This window comes from Kogia breviceps, chromosome 6 (genome assembly GCF_026419965.1).
Source record: "Kogia breviceps isolate mKogBre1 chromosome 6, mKogBre1 haplotype 1, whole genome shotgun sequence".
Lineage (NCBI taxonomy): Eukaryota > Metazoa > Chordata > Mammalia > Artiodactyla > Physeteridae > Kogia > Kogia breviceps.
In genome coordinates, this window is record NC_081315.1 from 138022660 (window position 1) to 138044977 (window position 22318).

Genomic DNA, 22318 nt, shown 5'->3' on the forward strand with positions numbered 1-22318 from the left:
TACCTTAATTCTGAATATTTTGTTAAATACAGTTTCCTTTTCTAGGTAAGGTGGATTTTCTATTCCTTGAAGCCAAAGATATTCTGAGGATATTTAATTTGTTCTACTTTCTAAAATGTATATTTAAAACTTCTCTTTTCTATCTACTGTTTTATTATTTACTTTAAAAAATTACATTAATGAGGCACATTTTCCAAATATAATACAAGTAAGCTAATTCTGAAACCTCAAAATAGTGGCTAAATTTTACTTTAAAAATTAAATTCAAAAGTATCTTTAATGTAGTAAATTATTTCTCATGAAAACTTGGTCTGTATTAGAGGTTCTTTTCAATCATGGTCCCATAATTATGAGTAACTCAAAAAAGAAATACTAGTTCATATGGGACTTAGTCTTTTAAATCATGAAATATGAGGATCTTCATTTTAAAACGCAAGTTGTTTTCAATTTACTCCTATGAGAAACCGACTGCTAGAAAATTAGAAAAACTTTAAAAGTAAATAAATAAAAATCATTTTTGGACAGGAAAATTTTGGACATCATTGAAAGATTTCGACTTTATTTGATCTTTTCTCAGTGGATTTATACAAATATTAAGAACATGAAAATACCAATACTGAAGCCACTTTAAAAAGCTTATTTTTACCAACTATAAATTTCCACTTAAAAATTTAAAAATAAAAATTTAAAAGGCACGTTTCTATTCAGTTGGCTGTACATGCAAGCAGGCAATGTGTGTGAGGAGAGAGAAGGCAGAGCAGAAGCAGTGACTCAAGGCATCTCTGCGTAAATTAGCTTTTACTGGAATGCTTATCAGAAAGTGAAGATTCTTTTTATTTATCAAGGCACTTGGACATAAAAAGAGTAGTTTCTTGAATGCCTGAACCTCTACTGCCAACTAAGATGACTTGATAGTATCACACACATACAAAATTTAGAATAAGTAAAATTTAAATAATCAAGAAAATTTACAGGATCATATCTTTTTGTAAACTGACAGTCATTTCTTAAGGTAAATATTAAAAATAAGTAATTTTTACTAAAATGGCATATTATTGTGTCATTATGAAGCTATAGCTACAATTTATCTAAACATCTGGTATTATGTCCTATAAAATTCCCCTGCACGTGTGAAGAGAATGAACTCAGTTCCCTGATATTATCTTGATAATCCATTTACAAGCATTGTGAAATATTGTTCAAATATTTGAACATTTTGATAGAGTGGATTATCCAGAAAGGGATGTCAAGGCTTGACACACCTACTACACTTCCCAGTCCTGTTTCCTGGCACCCTTTCTTAAAAGCTCTCTGATTTGGAGGTAAATACTTCTCAACACAGTAATTCAGAGAGTCAATGAGTTATAGTTGACATATGGATTTCAAATAGACTCTTACAGTAGATCAGTATTTACCAAGGCATGTTAATAGAATTGAAAAGCAAGACACTTTAAAAATATTTAGTATAGGCTGTGTATAAGATATTGCATACACAAAAGTTTTGTTTAGAAAGTACTGAGAATATGAAATTCTGAAAATAATAGAAGACAATACAGATGAATTGTGTGTATGTATGGGGGGGTTGTATATTTGAGGTGTTCAAAGTGTTTTGAAACATACCATTAAGGCCACCAAAGTATAAGATTGAAAATTTTGAATTTTGAAATTTAACTTTGGAATGACCCTCAAAACTATAAACAAGATGGGAGTACAAGGGAAAAAAAAAAAAAACCCAAACTAACAAATCCATATAAATAAAAACCACCCCAACAGGAAAATAGACTAATGTCATGAAAATAGACCAAGATCATTTTCAAAAATATGAAAATACAAATGTCCAGTAAATACAAGAAATGCTGTTTAACTTTTGAGGCAATAAAAAAGTAAAATAAATAACCATGAAATATTTTGTTTTTACATGTCACATTGAATCAGATAACAACTTAAACAAAATCCTTTGTTCTCAGAGTATATAGAAATGAGCAATCCTCCATACTCATAACAGAAATGTCAAGTGGCACAAATCTCTAAACAGCATTTGGGCAATTTAAATATTAAACATTAATTCCAATGAATCATACATTTTCTGAAGAAAATAATTATATACATCAGCGTATAAGAGTCTGCAAAGGGTAGTTTATCTCCAAGTTGTTTATGATAGAGGAAAAAAAAAAAAGGGAGGGAACAACCTAGCGACCTATACGTTTATCAAGAGGAAATTGTTATATTATGGTACGAACATTAAAGGAAAGATAAAAGTCATTAAAATTATAGTGCAAATAATTACTTGTGGTCATGGAAGCTGACTATGGTGTACTGTCAAATTAAGAAAGCAGTTTCAAACAAGGTTTAGAGCATGATTCCATTTTTGTTAAATCATGTGTATAAGTATAGAGAAAAATTTGGGAGGAGATGCAAGAAATTGTAACAGAAGATCTGTCTGCATAATAGGATTATGTGTTGCCGTAATTTTTTCATTGTCCATAATTTTTTCATTGTCTAAAGAGATTTTAAATTTAGAAAATGTGCAATGACTATACATACAGTTCATACAAAAATAAACAGAAACAGATTTTCTCATTCTTCATAGCTAAAGTATTGCCACAGAAATATTTTAATATTTCTTTTGTACTGGCAATATATGAAACAGAAGACCTGAATATATGGTTACAGGAAACAATGAAGCAGAGTAAAAAAAAAAAAATAAAACAACAACAACAAAACTATTTTCTAGACACCTTTGGTATGAGAGAATCAGAATTTTAAAAGTAATTACTTAAATGTAAATAAATAACTCTTGCATCTATTTCCAAAGTGGATTTCAAACAACACACAGTAAAAGTCAGTATAATAAAACCCTTTTTAAAAAAATAGAGAGGAGCTGAGTAATATAGAGGAAAAGCAGGAGAGAAGAAAAGATCTGGGAATGGGACTGAAATAAAAATCATGCTGGAAAGCAGGCTAAGTGATGTAACTTCAGTTTATCAGAAAATCAATTAGTGAACTTCTGATCAATCAAGGCTAAAAGTGAGCCTTCATGGGTTACATAGCTCTTAAGGTCTAATAAAAGGAGACGTGGAGTTCATAAACATAAACTTTCACTGTTCTGAACCCTGAGACAATATCATTACATGTTACAACATATAACAGAGATTAGAAAACACAGTTGTTAAACAGAATGTCTATGTTTTCTATATATGACTTTTATAATGTTGGTACCTGGTTCAAAACTTAAGGCATAATTTTATGCTGTATGCGTATTAAGAGAGTTAAGACTAGGGCAACTTTCTGACCTGAAATGATACAGGCTTATAACTTAAGGAATGTGGAAGTTAAGGTTTTACTATTCAAGTCACAAGTCTGATAACCAGCAAGCACCTGGATTATGTCAACCAATGGAAAGAACAGTAAAATTTCCCATAAAGCACGTTTGTAGGCAACATTAAAAAACTCCATCATTAATTTCAGCCATCAGAAAATCACCATTTCAGGATATAAATTGAAAGGAAATTCAACTATTTCCTAGTATTTTAAACATTAGTTCAAAATGAAATTAGATATTGAGTTTGTAGTAGCAATTTTTAAACTTTGGTTTCTTTAAAAAAATAGATGAGAAATTAGAAAATTTCTGTTTGTAAAAATAAATTACTTTGCAATCTTCAGGTATAAGAACTACTTTGGGCATATTTTCATGGAAGAAATTAAAGCCAGCAATATTATTAAAATAAGAAAGAGTATGCAATAAATGCAAATAATTACCACACTTCAGTTGGTTCAAAATGCAGTAAAAATATATCTAATTACACCTATTGCTATGAGTACTACATCAAAATCAGAAAAATATACCATATTATAATTAGATGGTGTGCCTCTATAAAAAGAACCGAGGTTCTAAGATTCACTAATTTTTCCTCCAAAGAAAAATAAATAGCTTTGCATACAAAACCTTCGATCACACTGTTTACTAAACTAAGCAGCCATCAGCTGGGATTTGAAATTTACTGCGGACGATTCAGGCAGAGATCACTACTAACATCCCCCAAGCTGCTACAAGCACCGGCTGGTGCAGTAAGTTTCCTCTGCTAGGGCCTCTGGGCCAGGGCGATGCTGAGCGGCTTGGAGCCCAAGAAGCGGCCGTTCATCTCAGTCATTGCTGCAGTGGCCTCCTCAGGAGAGGAGAAGCAGATCAGGCCAAACCCTTTGCTTCGCCCTTCTTCCTGCATTACCTTAACTCTGCTAATTGATCCAAATGAAGAAAATTCCCTCCGTAGCTTTTCATCATCAATGGTCTCATCCAGGTTCTTAATATAGAGCTTTGCCCCCCGGCACCGCCGAAATCTTTCCTGTTTCAGCTGCTCAAACCTTTGCTTTAACTCAGCCTGTCGCTCTGCTTTCTTTTGTGCCCGGCCTACAAAAAGCAGTTGTCCGTTTATGTCCTTTCCATTCATTTCTTCAACAGCCGTTTTGGCAGCCTCGTGGCTATCAAAACTCACAAAGCCAAAGCCTTTGGATTTCCCGCTGGAATCTGTCATGACCTTAACACTCAGGGTTTTTCCATATTTGCTGAAAACTTCCCTCAGTCTCGCATCATCCATGTCATGGCCGAAGTTTTTGATGTAAACATTGGTGAACTCACTGGCTTTGTTTTGGAGCTCGGCCTCCCGATCTTTGCGGCTTTTGAATCTGCCAACGAACAGCCTGCAGTCCTTCAGCAGCGCCCCATTCATCTCCTGGATGGCCCTGTCGGCGGCAATCTGGTTCTGGAAGTGCACGAACGCGTAGCCCCTGGAGCCGTGATCATCGCTCATCACCTTGGAGGACAGGATCTTCCCAAAAGACGAAAAGTGTTCATAAAGGGTTTTGTTATCAATAGATTTGTCCAGATTCTTGATGAACACGTTCCCAATTCCAGATTTCCTCAAGTAGGCGTCACGCTGGGACCACATGAGACGGATGGATTTGCCCTTTATCGGGTCAAAGTTCATGGTGTCCAGGGCCTTCTGGGCATCCGCCAGCTGCAGAAAGTTCACGTAGGCATAGCCCAGAGAGCGGCGGGTGACCAGGTCTCTGCAGATGCGGATGGACAGCACGGGCCCCACAGCGCTGAACTTCTTGAACAGCAGGTCCTCGGTGACGTCCGCGTGGAGGTCACCCACGTACAGGGAGGCCTGGCGGTACTTGGCTGCTACATGCATCTCCTGGCTCCTCACCGCCACAAGCCGGTCCCTAAGGAGCTCCTGGAGTGACGTATGCAGGAGGGTGGCCCGGGCTCACGCGTGGTGGCCTCAGAGTCAGCGCTCTGAGGCCAGGCGATGCGGTTCCTTCATGTACAGCTGCCCAGGCTCGGGCAGCACCCTCTGTCAGAAGCCCCTACCAGTCCGGCCAGCCCTGGAAGGGGGCGACCGAACCTTGAAACCTCAAAGAAAGATTCCTAGGTCAAGCCGGTCCTTCCCGGCCACTTGGTGAGGAGTCTTCAGGTGGCGGGCTGGCCCTCCATCTCAGCGTCCTCCACAGCCATTCTCCGGTCGTCGCTGGTTTCTGAATAAAAATAGGCCTCGCTCAGGCCGGTTTAAAGTTACAGCCGCCGGGGGAAAGAATTCCACAAGTGGCGTCTGAGGCGGCGGCCCGGGACGCGGCGCGCGGGCGGCGGGCGCGGGGCCCCGGAGCCCCGGAGCCCCGAACCGCCCGGGACCGGGTCGTGCAGGCGCCGCCAGCCGGGCGCGGCCGGGGGCTCCGCGGGCTGCGCGCGCCCCGACCAACCCCGGCCGCTCTCCTCCCTGCAGACCCCGCGCTGCGCCCTGGGCAGGTCGGGGGGTGGGGGTGGGGGTTGGGTGGGGTCGGGAAGAGGACGGACCGACGGACGGACGGACGGCCGCGGCCCGGTGGGCGGCGGCCGAGCAGGGGCTGGGGGCTCACCCGGGCTGCGGCCGGCGGGGGGGCGGGCGGGAAGCCCGGAACTCGCGCGCTCAACTTCCCGCGCACTCGCTGCCAAGGGAGATGTTTTCTTTTTAATATTTTTGGAGAATGTTTTTCTTCCCCCCGCCCCTCTCGCTCACTTCCCACCCCCCTCGGACAGCTCGGCCGAGGAGCGGGAGGCGGTGACCGGGGTGGGGAAAGGCAGCCTAGGGGAGTGGCCCTAATAAACCCACCCGCCCGCAGGCCCTGGCGTAAGTCTGACTGCAGGAGCTTTGCCAAGTGTGGCTCAGGGCTTGTCACTTTCTAGCTTCAAGCCCTCCGATGGCTTTCTTCGACCCTCGGGTAGGCTCCAACCTCCGCACCTTGTTCTTCAAAGTTCTGCGGGGTTCCTGCCATGTTCCAGCCTCAACTGCGCCTTGGATTCCCTTCCTGAACTCCACGACACGCTCGCTCGCCTTTTGTTCAGGGCCAACCTGACAAAACTGTGTTCCTCAGCAATCACTTTTGATGCTCTTTCCACATACAGGTTTTCCCTATACAACTTATGAAAAAGTTTAGGTTTCGCTCTTAGAGGCCCCGTATTTTCGTAGCATTTGTCTAATTAAAAAATATTGTATTACATTCCATGACAGTAGGGGCCATGCGCATTTTATTTCCCCGCTGACTTAACTCAGGGACTTGCAGAAACGAGATGCTCAGTATTTACTGAAAGAATCCACTGCGTGGAAGAGATGAGATATTTAACCTGAGGTTGGTTTTCATGCCCAGAGAAATGGAAATAGTGTCCCTTATCTCAGAGAGTATTGTAAAGGTTAAATGAATTAGTAGATTTGGAAATGTCTAACCTAATATCTGGCACAGAATAGGTTTTGATTAACATCGGTTTCATTTCCTCTAGCATTAAATAAATTCTGTAACGTCATTCCTATAAAACCTTAAATTTGAATCATCATGCATCTTACGGAATGTAACCTGCAAAACTGAATCGCATGGATAAGTTTATATAAGGCTAATTTAGTGTTTTTCGAACTTTAATGGACATTGAAATCCAGAAGGGATCTTGCTTGAAAGCAGATTCTGATTCAGTCCTTTGGAATCAGAATGAACTGGAAACTCTACACTTCCCAAAAAGCTCCTGAGTGATGCAGATTCTGTTGGTCTCTAAACTACACTGAGACAAGTGTAGTGTAACAAGTGTAACACTTGTTACACTGGGTAACAACGGCTGAACGAGTGAGTCCCCAGAGTGGCATCTTTTCTAATGTAAGGACTAGAAAAAAATATGTTTCTCTTTCAGAAGACGATATTCTAACAAAATTCATTCGCAGTGATACATTAGAAATACACACAACAAAGCTAGAGGGTGATTTTCACTATAATAATCCAAATTGCTTTTAACCTGATGTTGAGTAATGGTTTTATGATTACTCCTAACTTCATCCTGATTAATGATTTTTGTTTGTGAAATTTATTCTGCTATGTGTTGCTCTTGTAGAATCAATTGTTCAAATAAATAATCTTTTCTTCGAACACATCCTCTAGGCTGCAATTTAAAAAGAAATAAAGGCCGCTGACGTAGTTGGTGGATACCATCAGTGGATTTCAGCACATACTTTAAAGATTCAGACACTATATGGCATTGTTTAATGTAAATAAAAGTGATCATCATATTCAGTATTACCAGATTTTTATAAAAGAAAGTTCCTAAGTGTGCATTTACTAAGAATTTTGTGGAGACCTTTTACTTCTAGGAAAAATGCTGAAGATCACATTAGTTCTTTGTACAACAATAATACAGCTATATAGCAAGACACCAAAATATTTCAAAAACTCATGGACTTTCCATTTTACTTTAGTGTGATCGTCACTAAACATTTTGTGAGAAGTGAAGAAGCGTTTCCAGGTTCAGAATTTAGTCCTATATTCTTGTCTCTAATCAACCTGCAGGCAACAGTTACAAACCTCTAGTTGTTAAATGACCATCAGTCATGCTGCTTCCTATTTGTACTACTCATTATACTGCTTTCATTTTTATGTTTTAATAAAGTAAGCATTTTTAAGCATCTGCGATTCTTTCCTCTCTTTAATTCTCTAACTCTCATCATTTTGTCAGTTGTGTTGATTCAATAATTTCTTAATTTGGGATGTCTTTTACATTTGCCCTTTCTTTCTGTTCCCATTACCACTGCTTTTGCCTCATTTCCTTCTGTATTATTGCATGAGTTTTACTCATTTATCTTCTTTTGTCTGTATGCCAGTCTGTTTTTATGGCAGTCCATTGTGCATTTTACTGCTAGAATAATCTTACTAACAATTCTTTCGTAAGATTTCAGTAAAAATATTACAAATGACTACCATAACTTTGCAATATCAATTCTATCCTAGCTAAATATACCTTCTGTCAAGCTAATTCATCATTTGCTTTATATGTACATGCAGTTAATTCTTTTAAAAATATCCTTTCCCTATTATTATCCAAATTCTATCATCCTTGAGCCCTGTTTTCACCACTATTTTTTTCTCTCAATAGTCCAGCTGACACCGATTACTTTTCCTTTTCAGAAACAATTTACTTAATGTGTGCACTGTGTATTTGTACTTAATTTTGGCATGAGTTCATTGGCTTTGATGGACCTCAACTTAAAATTGATACCACCTACATTAACTGTCTTCTGCTCTCCTTAGCCAATTGTTGCAGCTTTGCATATTGCTGACTTGAGTGTCTTCTTAATTCCTCAAATATTCTGAAAATATTTCAATTAAGTGCCAATATTTTGCCTTATTTTGAAATAAGTTGTAAGTTAGCCCATCTTATGCTATTTAGCTCAATCAGCATTCAAAGTACAAGTTTGTTGTGTGGGTGTCTCACAGAATTAAGAGGAAATAAGATGCCGTTTTGCTTAAATGGCAGGAAAAATGTTTGTCAGGGTTTCTGTTCACTGATATATTAATGGTAGTCAGTGCTTACCTTAGTATATATTATGAAGAAATGAGTAAATAGCTATTTTGAGTATGAGATGCATTTTAAAATAGAAATCTCTTGTACTAATTAGACCAAAGCAGTTTCTGATGTCTACTTGAATCATTGCTCTGATGTAGTCAACTATGAATAAAATTTTCCTTATTTTTGTTCAAAATAGGCTTTATTATCTTAATAGAAAGTAATAACATGAATGAAACTTGCTTTTATCATATTTCAAAAGTGCTATGTTCAATTATTTACTCTAAAGTGTAATATTGTATCTTTTAGATTGTTTCAATTTTGTTTGACAATTATGGTCTCTTTTCAGTTGTAACTGTCTCCTGATTTCTTTTTTTAACCAAAATATAGTGTTAATTTCATTAGAATGAGGTATATGATTTACATATCAGAGTTATACTTCTCCATTCATAGCATATAGAAATGTTGCAAAAAGTAATGTTTGATTACTAGTAGATCTTGATCAAAAGTTCAAATCAATCCAAAATATCATTCACCAGTAAAAATATAGGCATCATAGAAATAAAACTGAATAAGACACAGCATCTTTCCTCGAAAGTTTCAAGGCTCTTATTAGAAAAAAAACTGAAACAACAATGTTAAAACAATGTAAAATCAATAATCTAAGAATAAATAAGACAGAAATTTAGCAAAGAAGATATGTGAATAGTTCTACCGGTGAGGACCAAAAAAGCTTTTGCAGAGAAGATGGTACTAAAGAAGGCCAAGCCCTCTTTTTGTGAACTCTGGGGAAGTTTGGGGATAAGTAATATTGGTATCAACCAGTATCCATTCAATATTGCTGGAATATAAAGCGTGAAGAAGAAAGTGGCAGGAACTGAGACGAGAACAAGACAAGGGCAATAGGCCAGAGTGCCTTACATGCTAGGCTATGTTATGGACTTTGTTCTAAAGGAAAGCCGTTGGAATAATACATTTATATTTTATTACATTTATATTACATTTTAGAACTGTAAAGTGAAGATAATGTGAAAGACATGGAATCCTGGAAACATGAAGCAGGGATAATGTAAAGATGTATAATCATGAACCATCCTGAGTATGAAAAAGCATTTTAAAATAAAAATCTCTTGGGAATTCCCTGGTGGTCCAGTGGCTGGGACTCAGCGCTTTCACTGATGTGGCCCAGGTTCAATCCCTGGTGAGGGAACTAAGATCCCACAAGCTGTGCAGCCTAAAATAAAATAAGTCTCTCATACCAATGAGACCAAAGTGCTTCTTAAGTCTGCTAGAATGGTTGTTCTGCTGTAGTCAACTACTAGTAAAATAGTTCTAAGCATTGAAGTTATGGTGGTGAAGACATGATTCGTGGTGACAAACATTTGTTTAAAGTTCCAATCTGATTGCCCTTAGATGGCTGCCCAGAGGTCCTTCATTTTGTCATTTTGCCCTCCCTATTTCACTTGTACCCTCTCTCCTTGCTCCAGAGCTCTGACTTCATCTTACTGTTTCACCCATGGTGCCAAACCCAGGAAAGCTGCTAACCCTGTATTCTTAGTTTCTACAGTTAGTTTTTACCAAGCAATCAGACTCCTCCATCACCAGGGATGATCACCTCTCATAACACAAATCCATTGTATGATTATGCCGACATCTCCTCAACCCTACCAGGGGTAGTGAAGGAAGAACAGAGGGAGAGAAGGAGTCTGAGAATCCCCTTCTTGGCCAGCTCTCTTTTTCTTGATGGAACCCATGTGACATTGTAACAGAGAATGTGATTGGCTCTAACCTTGATGAAGAGGGATGGATTGAGGGTTACCATCTTTCTCTTGTAGCCAGGGAAGATCTAGCATCTTCCATGGAGATGTTCATCTCATTACTGGTCATTCACACAGGGGTGATTTTCTGACACCCCAGTGGGGAGCTGTTGTCTACTTTGGACAGAAATATTCTCCTGCTCACCATTTTAGTCTCTGCTTGTCTACACTGCAGCCATCAGCATTAGTCAGCCGAATTCCTATCTATAGAAAACAGTGTCCCAGCTTCCACAGTCTTAACCTGAAAAGTTTCTTCATTATGATCCATGGGAGTCAATGCAGAAGAGAATGTGGTGCAAGACTGGGTCACTGGGAATTGATCCTGTAGGTGTTAATGGTTTCTCCTTCTCACGCTCCTTTACCCCCTCATGCATTTCTCTGAAGGGGAGCTTTATTAAATCATGTGAGCAGGCTGAAACCAGTTTAGGGTGGCTTATTACCTCCCCCATTCTCTTGCCAGGCCCGTGTCTGTAATTAGGTAGAAAAGTTTCATGAAGCAATTACTTTTCTGCTTGGTTCCAGGTTCTGGCTATAAATGGCGAATTCCAGATACGTGAAACGGTCTTCTAGATATAAAGTCTTTTTCCTATAGTTTGCTAACTTCTGTCTTTAAAGTAAAATCTTTTCTTCAGGTAGCAATTCCTGAGATCTTACCTCAGTGTGTAGCTGCATTTTCTGGTGCTTGCTGTCATGCCAAACTGCAGGAAGCCCTAGTCGGTTAGGGGCTTAGGAACTGTTCTGTTTACTTGCTATGTGAAAACCTTATCAATCTGCATTGCCATGTATATAGATATGGATTCACTTATTCTCTTTTATTATCTGTCACTCCCCACAACACACACACACACAAGCCACAAGACCACCACCACCACCACCACCATTATCTTTAAAGTAAAAATTCCATGAAGGCAAAAATTGTGTCTAAATGAGTCACCACCATATTCTCAATGCCTTTAATAAGAGCTCGAATGCAATGGGTTCTCGACACTTAAGTTTTGAATGTTGGCAGACAATTCTTTATAGGTCACTCACATTTCTACACGTCTCATAAGTAGAGGCACTGAGTGTCTTTGTTCTGGACTATGGTTTAAATGATGTTTCTATAGCAAACATCCTTGGAAGATATTGCGTTTCTCTCTGAAGCAAAGTGCAGGTTTATGCACAGCCTTACAAGGTAGAGGTACTTTCTATGGAGCACAAAGCAGGCATGCTTTCTGCCCATTATTAAAGATTCCGATTTTCTAAGTCCTGGGTTACTCTCCCCTTACGCAACCCACTCTGGGTGCAGGTGTCGCCTGGATGTCTACCCACCACACTGTGGGAATTTGGGCTTGGGGAACTGTCACAAGGAAATGCTAATATGCTGGCTACTTCTGTCACTGTGAGGAATAAAGTCTTTGTCTCTAACCCACGAGCATCCATAAAACTGTGGTAAGCTAACTTCTTAGATTACAAGTAGGGTAAAATCTGAGACCTTCATAGATCTTGACGGTTTTGGTGACGAGAATGGGATCCTAACATAGACCTAGCTCTCTGGGAAGGAAGCTAATGGCCACACAGGCAGATAAATGAGATTTATCCGTAGCAAAAATGTAGACAAAATAATATCATTTATGGGGCAAAAAAATGGCTCTTCAGTTTATTGCCTGTTAATTTGGAGGAAGCGGGGAGGTGGTCTCAGGCTAAGGATAGGGGAATAGATACAAGGTCATCTGCCCAAATGGCACCCTGGCTGTTGCTGACTCTCCTCTGGGAAAGGCAATTTTCTCACTCTTCTGACAGGCAGCCCCCGGTCCATCCCACTGAAACAACTAAGACTAACCCAGGATAGGCAGACTGTTCTAACACTTTCCGACCACAGTTACAGACACTTGTACATTCACTAAATGTGAAAAGCAGGGCATTTATGACCCCTAAAGGCATTAACAAGCCAAATCAATAACACTTCGGTGAGTTCTCATGGTAGATGATGCTGGGGTAGAGTATGTAAAGCTTGTGAAGAAAAAGCAGCAACAGCTGTGCCATCTCCTGGCTCAGCTGCTCTTGTGGTCTATCATGCCAGCCTTAGAAACATTTGAAGACAAGAGTAAAGGGTCTCCAGTAGTCTGTTTGTTTTTCAGTGGGTACTGACTACTAGAAAACAGCCTTGGCCCACTTAGGGAGATTTTCCCTAGATAGAAGCACTATTGTGGGAATCTACAGATGAGTAACTGACTAGTATTCATGCTTTTACTGTCCTGATTGGATTTGAGGAACATGACCCACTGGAAAATAAATCACGTATCCAACGAAATTTTTGGAATTCTAGAAGTAACCTCCACTACTCTGGAAAAATTCCCTAACCCCTATATTAAAACAAGATGAAACCATAAGGATAGTATTACGACAATGGAGCAGAAAATGCCTCCAATTAAGATGAACTGCTTTAAAACTTGCTGCTCTATGAGTCAAGCTAGCTTGGCTAAAGCACACAAACCGAGCATACCCAACGGCAAGTACTTTGGCTGTGGTCACTGAATATGTCCTCCAAGGCTGAATGAGATTGTGTCAGTCATTAGGAATATAATACTTAATAAAGACCTTCGAGCAGGATGAAAATATTGGCAATTCCTTTATCTGAATCCCAAGCTACCATCATACCACTTAAACCTGATGATAAAGGTGAGCCTAATTTTAAAGGTAAGGAGTAGTTTTCCTGTGTACATCCCCTGATCCTTTTCTCCACCTCTACCTCCACCTCAGGTGTTTTAATGAGAAAGAGAATTAGCGATTGGGCCAAAGTTTCCCTGTCCCCAAAGGGAAAGCAGATTCAAGCATGCTGGGGTATTTCCGGGAATGGAAAGAGTCAAATTTCAATGGCTTTGTTGGATACTGATGCTCAAGTCAGAATCCTACCTAGGCTCTTGGAAGGAGGGAGTGCCCAAATCCACCTAACGGGGTTTGGGCATAGTTCACAGTAGGGAAGAGAAGCTAAATGGACCTTGTGGGTGAGTCCTTTGGCACAATGCAACGTACTGTTTTGGTTGATTTTACAACTGAATTTATACTAGGAATTTATGTGTTAGGTGCTTGAACATTCCTGCAAATTGGCAGATTAAAAACAACCCTCTCTGGGGTACTGTATTATGGACATAAATAGCTGTTCCTTATCAAAACATCTAGGTCCCTTATGTGAACGCCCATGTTTTAAGAGTCATTCACTCATAAGGTTGACAGTAATGAAGCTGCTAGTTGAATGCTTAGCAGTCAGAGTGTCACCATTGCGGCCTGAGTCCATCATCACGTCCTACATTTCGTGACTATGTTTCCGAGGTGGAGAAAGGTCACATCACATTGAGTCCTGCCCGTTGCCAGCAAAGTCTCTGTTGGGGACACCCCTATGGGAGTAATCGGTACAGCCTCACCATCACTGACACACGTTGAGGTTACAGTGGTGCTGTTCAAGTTCCGTCTGTACCACTGTGTGCTCTGAAGTTAAACTGTTGTATTTTGTGGCTTTTTGAACCAAGAATACTTACAGTCTGATAGTGGAATACCTTTATCATGAAAGCCACTCAACCACAGGCTGATAATCAAGGTATTCAACTGATTTTCCATACTCTGCAGTATCCACAGACATCAGGTATTATAAGGGATTAGAACGTCCTCAAAATTCAACTCAAAATGATTCTGTCTCTTCCTCTACAACTCTAGAGCCACACATTTTAGTCAGAGAGTTTAATCACTGAATGCATGTGGCTGTCCCCAGTCCCCAGCAAGTGATCATCTCATATGGCCTCTTCCTGGGTAATGACCAGGATCAAGAAGGTGGGTTACATAGACTTATTATGAATAGCTCCATTCTACCCTGTCCATTCTTGACCACGGTGCTTTTTCTTTCCCCAAATGTCATCACTAAGCCGGACTGGTTAATATACCCTGTAAGGAGTAGCCTGGCCAAATGAGGCTCAAGGGACTCAAACTCTATTCTAATTCACCACGGGCATACTCATCCTAGACTGTTACATTCCTAGGTCAGAAGGACAATGACCACTTGTCAGTAGTAACTACTACTACTATTAGTATTCAGGAGTCAGTACTCACCAAGTCCCTCTGTTGTGGTCCTTGCCAACCAGAATAGGACACGTATGGATGCTGTAAGTTTAATAAAAATGTCCTTGTGTCTTATGAACCTGGCCCCTGTGGATGAAAGGTTTGGGCACAAGTAGGTGATAATTAAGAAAAGGGTGAAGTTATAACTCCTGACATGGGACACAGCAATTTTATGGCAAAGAAGGGAGAGTAACGCCTAAGCCCCCAGAGAATATCTCAGACTCTGGGAGAGACTGTGAGGGGATTAACATTGATGATCTTTGTCTTCAGAATCATTACATCCTTGCTCATGAAGAAAACCGCCCTGGGGTTCTGCTTACAAGCAGTGGAGAGCGCTCTGAATTTAACTGACTTCCATCTCCTATTGCACGGCTCCGACCGTGATTCGAATGCCATTCCGCTTAAACTCACTGTGAAGTCTATTGAAAACAACAGGGGACGCATGGCCTTGGCTCCTGTACTTCCCATACAAAACAATAGCAGTTGTTGGCAACACCTCAGATGTTGTCACTTCCCCCCTTTCCAGAGCTCTTATTCAGTCGTTTCATGCAACAGATGAATACCACCCCGCCGTTGGCACAGACAAAAAGAATAGGTTGGATTGACTGCTGTCAAACAGTCCCTCGGAAGACAATCTTTCCAGGGAACCAGGTGGACCTAAGGAATTGTACTTCTGTTTAGAAGCCAAGCATTAACGTGTCTCTGCCCTGAAAACATAGTAGTTTGCACCTTAGGAATGGCCAGAAGCGACCTTCAAGTGTTAGGGGAAACACCACCAGCAAATCACGTAGCTGCCAAACGACTGTGGAGACTTCTCCAAAATGAGGCAAATCATGATCCTCCCAGATAGGCAACAAATTTGTTATTTATGTGCAACCTGTGGATAATCATCCCCATAATGTGAGTCATCCAATTAGAAATGGGGGTACAAAACGTGTTCCTGATTTATCTGAAGTGACAAATAACACTATCTTGGCCCTGGAAGACCTTCAGGTCAGATTCAACTGATTGTCCAAGTTTGATATTGATAACAGAATTACCCAGATTTTGTCCTCGCAAGTCAAGGCAATTTCTGTGTAATCACAAAACCATCTACTGTACCTGGATTAGAACTTTAGACAAGGTGGAAAGGTCAATAAAGAAAAAGAAGAAGGAAGTCATTCTCCATCTAAGATAGAGCCGGACGCTTTATAAGAGTTGTTCATTTGGCTGCATCTAGAACCCGGGTGCACACGGCTAAGAGTGAGTCTACCGGTTTACGCCATCCTACTGCTTGGAGTGCTGCTGGCAGTAGCCTTAATACCAACAATACATATGAGGCAGATTGAGTGGATTCGCTCCCAGCCTCTGATGGTTAGAGTGACCGAAACAGTGGGATATTCACCAGAAAGTGCCAGAATACAAAATGGTATAGAACTAAGAGGTAGATATTGATAGGGAAAAACTCTCCACGGATCTTTTGTGCTTCCGCATAAATTGCGAGGAGAAGCGCTGACTGCCATTTCTCCAGACTGTCCTTTCTAGGATGTTTATACAGTGAACAGCCTTGGAAGCTAGATATGGTGTCTATCCAAAGCAAAAGCCAAGCATTCTTGCTGTAGCTTATAGAAGATTTCCTTTCCCTAAGCCCAACATTTAATGCAACCTATTCAATATTTAAGGATCACCTTACTCTATTCATAGGACACACTGGGAATTGTGCTTAGGGACCAGGAGGAGAAATGATTATACTCTGGCTGCTGCGATTGCCCTGAGTGGTTAAGTTCTTTGTGTCTGACTCGGGAGTTTCATGTCTTCTATCAGCATCCATGAAACCGTGGGATATTAACTTAGTAGTTAAAGTAGGGTAAAATATCAAAGTCTTCACACATCTTGACATTGAGAAAGAAACTGAATGAGTTATGGGTGGTTTCTGTCGTGTATGGGGCAGGAGCAGAATCCTCATGACCTTGGGGAAAGGTCACTGGTGAGTCTCTGCACCCTCATACCGTACTCGGGACCACCTCTCCATCGCCACCGGCAACGTGCTGACGCCCTCAGCTGCAATCAGTAAGACTGGAAGCTGTCTGGGGTGCAGCCCTTAGTCCCTCTCTCTTTCGACGGTTCTCTATTTTGCAAGTTTCAGTGGGTTTCCTTAGCCCCCTTTGTTCCCAATGCCTTTATCAAAATTCGCTTTAGACACAGTATTGAAAACAGCTTGGGTTGAGAACACATTTTGGGCATTTTCTATTCTACTCCATCCAAAACTTACTTTAGAGCATGTTAACCTGTCTACCACAATCTGGGAGAAAGCCTCTAAAGTCTCCATAATCTTCTTGTTTTTCAGTCTCTGGAACATTTCATGCTGGTCTCTGAAGCCAAGCACCTGCTACCATGTGCCCTGGATTTCTACAGTCTGAGGACACTGTGGAGAGTCTGGGTTGCTTATTCTATTTCCCTTCTACGACTGAAAGCCTGGTGCCTTGGTGGGTGGGGCCAAATCCATCTTTCTATTAACTCTACCATGGCCTACATGCTGTTTCTTTCTTTCTACAGGAATGAGACACTAAGATATCCTTAGTGGAGTCTTGGCATTATTCACCATAGGCTTCCTCTCCTAATATTTCATGCAGAAAATTCTCTATACGCATCATCCTAATAAACTTATATAAAAAGGCAAAGTGTTGGCTGGCTTTCTAGATAGAAAACCTATACTTCTACAGCTGTCCTAGTGCTAAGATCACTGTCTAAATGATCCTACAGCTGTCTTAGTGCTAAGATATCTGTCTCCTTCAGATTCCTCTCTTCCAAAGCGGGTCATAGGATTATATCTTCTCAGTCTATATTTACAACTAATACTATGGACCCCTCTTCTAACGGTTTCTAACAACTGTAATTTGATCCAGGTAGTTAGTTACGGCACCAGAGTTCAACAATCCCGGGGGAGAGACCCCACAAGTGCAAGCTGGCCATTGTATTTTACACAGTCTACTACTCTGTGTGCAAGTCCAGGACATTAACCAGGAAGGACTCAGCCTTGTCTACAGCCAATCATAATCACCTTCAGACACACAGAGTCAGTCTCAGATGGCAAATCAGAAGTGCTTTTTTCACTGATATGTCTTTCTTATTCCATATCTCATTCTTTCTATTTCCGCAGGATCCCTGGTTTATACTGTATCATTTCTTGTGGTCAAGGCCAGCAAAACCTATTGACCCTAGATCCTGATATTCTTCCAAGAAGAGGACATATAAAACAACACACATTTTTTTTCCATGCTGACGTTGATTGCCTCTTTATGTCATAATATTCTTTTTTTTTTTTTTTTTTTTTTTTTTTTTTATAATATTCTTGAAGTAACACAATGTGCTTTCATTCTTAAAGACCCTGCTCCACCGGAGGTGAAGGATGGGAAAAACAAGGGCCTAAAGGGACAGACACCCGAGCCAGCCACTTATTCATCTGAGTGATTACTGATGAGGGCCTCAATTAAGATTCTAAACAGTTTAGAGTTGATATATATGCAAGAGGTGAGACTGATATGTAATCTGAATTTTAATTTTTCCTAAAATTACTCTTAAAAATTTTTAGTATTTAACTAATGGAAGCAACTAGTTGTTGTACATATCTATATTCTAGACACTGTACATATTTACATAAAGTAATGAGCACAGAGTAAGAGCTCAACCAACAGTTTCTATTTTTAAGAAACGATTGTTTCACTATTATCAGTTTTACGTATTATTGCCTATTCATTTCTGGCAACAGTCCTAAATGGGAGCTAAATGTCCCAGTGATTTAGATCTGGATATCAGAGACAGAAATGTTAAGTTGTCCAAGTAATTGCAATATAAAAAAGTGAGGATTTTAATCTATGTCTCTCTAATTTCCAAACTCATGTTCTTTCCATTGTATAAGGTGCATTAACTTTAAATATAATTTTTGATGTCTCTGTAAAGATGATTGTGTCTAATTATTATTTTTTTTAATTGAGATGGAAACCTTACACAAGCCTGGGTCCCGGTCTTTTTAAGTAAAAGGCTTTAGCGTTAGTCTCTCAGGCCTCCCCTGAGTCTTAAAAGGCTGAGTCAAGAGTTAATAACTAGAAACGTGAAGATGTAGAAACACAGAGTAGCTGCTGGTAACAAATTTGACTCTAAACCAGTCACACAGCAGTTAATTGAACTCCCAGTTCCCTGAAAGATACAGATAAAGGCCCGACACACATTCCTAAGTTGTTTTCATAGGAAGAAGACCCACTCCAGGTGAAAACTGCTGACCTCAAGCACGTAAACACCAGACCAGTTGAAACCAGAAGGCTGTTGATTCCAGAGACTTCACGTCCATGCTAAGCAATCTGAGAACTGTACACGAGCTGATCACACACCCTTCAGCCCCTCCCTCACACTGCCTTTAAAAGCCCTTTGCCTGCAGCAAGATGCTAAGATGATTCTTAAAGACACTCGTCCACCATCTTCTCACTTAGCTGATGTGGCTTTCTTGAATAAAGCTGCTTTTCTTGTCTCAACACCCTGTCACTCAACTTATCGGCCTGTGGTGCAGCGAGCAGCCAACCTGGGTCCGGCAACAAGATCTAACTGACATATAACATTGTGTGAACTTAGGATGTACAACATGTTGATTCGATACATTTAAATATTGCGTTATGATCACCACCAGAGTGTAGCTGCCACCTCTGTCACGTTACATGATTGTCCTTTCTTTTTGTGGTGAGAACAACTAAGATCTATTCTCTTAGCAACTTTGAAATTGATAAAACAGTGTTGTTGAGTGTAATCTCTACCCTGTGCATCTCTAACATTTTTTTAACGATAACTAATCTACCCTAGCAGGCATTTTGACTTCAAAAGCGAATAAAAACAAAGCTTCAAGAAATGAGCAGTTTCCATCGTCACTCTGATCTGTATTCCCACTTGTTGACTCAATCCAGTAGCCATTTAGAACATCCTGTCTTCATTCCCTGTTCCTTTATTCCTCATATTTCTTAATTTGTCTTCTCCTTATATCTTGCTACCACATTTTCTGCTCAGCTAACTAATTAAACAATTTGCAAGACTATATTGTGTGAGGCCCTAACAGACAGTGTGTCAAGGAGACATTGGAGACAAATCAACAGGCCATGGGTGAGGTGTTGGGGGGTTCTGGGGAGATGTGCCATTTTGATGACAGGAACTCTGAGCTAATAAAGCCCTCAGGGATCTCCTTGACCCTCTGGAATTTTCACACTGACACAGCTGAAATCCTCTTCAGCTCCTCTGTTCCCAGAAGAGATATAAGCTTATTTTATTTTTATTTTATTTTTACCTGGAGTCCAAGCTGGTTTTATTTATTTGTTTATTTATATCTATTTTTATTGAGATATAATTGACATATAACATATTAGTTTCAAGCATACAACATAATGATTAGACATTTGTATGTATACACTGCGGAGTGAGCACCAAAATAAATCTAGTTACCATCCATTACCATACATGGTTACAAATTCTTTTTTTTCTTGCCATGAGAAATTTTTGGAGACAGGCTAATTTTAGATGAACCACAGGCAGTCCACTCCTCAGAAAAGTTTCAGAGACGATTCAAAAGGAAAAAGGATGAGAGGAAAGAATGATTTTGAAAAAAAAAAAAAGGCTATATTCCAGAAATACAATAAACATACCAGGAATTCTATTACGTCAGCCTGAGAAAATAGGTTGTTTCTCTGATAGTGTAACTCTAATACTAGTAATCTTTATGAATTTTTCTGGGACTGATTTCTTCCATCTGTGAAAGGGAAATTGTTACACATGTATAAAAGCACAGTTATCGATATAATAATGAAAACCAACAATTACTGAGTGCTTACTATCAGCCGTATTCTACCATAGTATATTACATGAATTAGCCCGTTTACTTTTTATAAAACAGCATGTGGTAGATACTATTGTTAGCTCCATTTAAAGATGAAGATGGTGAGGCACAGAGAGTTTTAATTACTTGCCTAGGGTCATAGGGATACAAATCTTTTTTTTTTTTTAACATCTTTATTGGAGTACAATTGCTTTACAATGGTGTGTTACTTTCTGCTTTACAACAAAGTGAATCACTTATACATATACATATGTTCCCATATCTCTTCCCTCTTGCGTCTCCCTCCCTCCCACCCTCCCTATCCCACCCCTCTAGGTGGTCACAAACCACGGAGCTGATCTCCCTGTGCTATGAGGCTGCTTCCCACTAGCTATCTACTTTACGTTTGGTAGTGTATATATGTCCATGCCACTCTCTCACTTGGTAACAGCTTACCCTTCCCCCTCCCCATATCCTCAAGTCCATTCTCTAGTAGGTCTGTGTCTTTATTCCCATCTTACCCCTAGGTTCTTCACGACTGTATTTTTTTTTTCTTCTTAGATTCCATATATGTGTGTTAGCATACGGTATTTGTCTTTCTCTTTTTGACTTATTTCACTCTGTATGACAGACTCTAGGTCCATCCACCTCACTACAAATAACTCAGTTTCGTTTCTTTTTATGGCTGAGTAATATTCCATTGTATATATGTGCCACATCTTCTTTATCCATTCATCTGTTGATGGACACTTAGGTTGCTTCCATGTCCTGGCTATTGTAGATAGAGCTGCAATGAACATTTTGGTACATGACTCTTTGAATTATGGTTTTCTCAGGGTATATGCCCAGTAGTGGGACTGCTGGGTCGTATGGTAGTTCTATTTTTAGTTTTTTAAGGAACCTCCATACTGTTCTCCATAATGGCTGTATCAATTTACATTCCCACCAAAAGTGCAAAAGGGTTCCCTTTTCTCCACACCCTCTGCAGCATTTATTGTTTGTAAATTTTTTCATGATGGCCATTCTGACTGGTGTGAGATGATATCTCATTGTAGTTTTGATTTGCATTTCTCCAATGATTAATGATGTTGAGCATTCTTTCATGTGTTTGTTGGCAATCTGTATATCTTCTTTAGAGAAGTGTCTATTTAGGTCTTCTGCCCATTTTTGGATCGGGTTGCTTGACAGCCTGACTCCATGGTCAGTTTTATTCTTGGCTTTATTGGTGAGTCAACCTTTCACTTTAGATACTGCCAAAAGGCCCTTCTGAAGGCTGTTTCTGGACAGGTTATGGGGTGATGGTGTCCACTCTGTCTGGCAGCTCTCCTTTACATTTTAGCCAGTATTTGTCAATAGGCTTTGATGCAGACACCCACGTAATTTGAACACCTACTCTCCACTCAATAACTCTTTAATCCTCTGCCTTCCTTTACCTGACTTGGGTGTTCCTCCACACACTGGTGAGTGTGAGGCTGTCCCATGCCCTGAAGACACTGGTAGTCCTCTCTACACCCTCCACCTTCTGTCTACCTCACTCTCTTCTAGCCCACCATACTTTGCTCACTATTCTCTTAGTTGCAATCTTACCAACATTATCCTAATCCCCATTCCACGTATAAAACTCAAATTAGGCCAGGCAGATATTCAGCCCCTCGTACAGTGCAGGAGGACTTAGATACACAATTTCTGTTGACACACATTCTAACCTGTGACAACTTTTTA

The 22318-nt window shown here is 40.1% G+C and overlaps 1 protein-coding gene across 1 annotated transcript; it reads right to left on the reverse strand.

Annotated features, from left to right (window-relative positions):
* Positions 1-539: 539 nt before the first annotated feature.
* PABPC4L (poly(A) binding protein cytoplasmic 4 like) lies at positions 540-5597 on the reverse strand. The gene has a single exon (XM_067036977.1). The coding sequence runs from the start codon at positions 5193-5195 to the stop codon at positions 4083-4085; it is 1113 nt and encodes a 370-aa protein (XP_066893078.1). The 5' UTR covers positions 5196-5597; the 3' UTR covers positions 540-4082.
* Positions 5598-22318: the final 16721 nt, after the last annotated feature.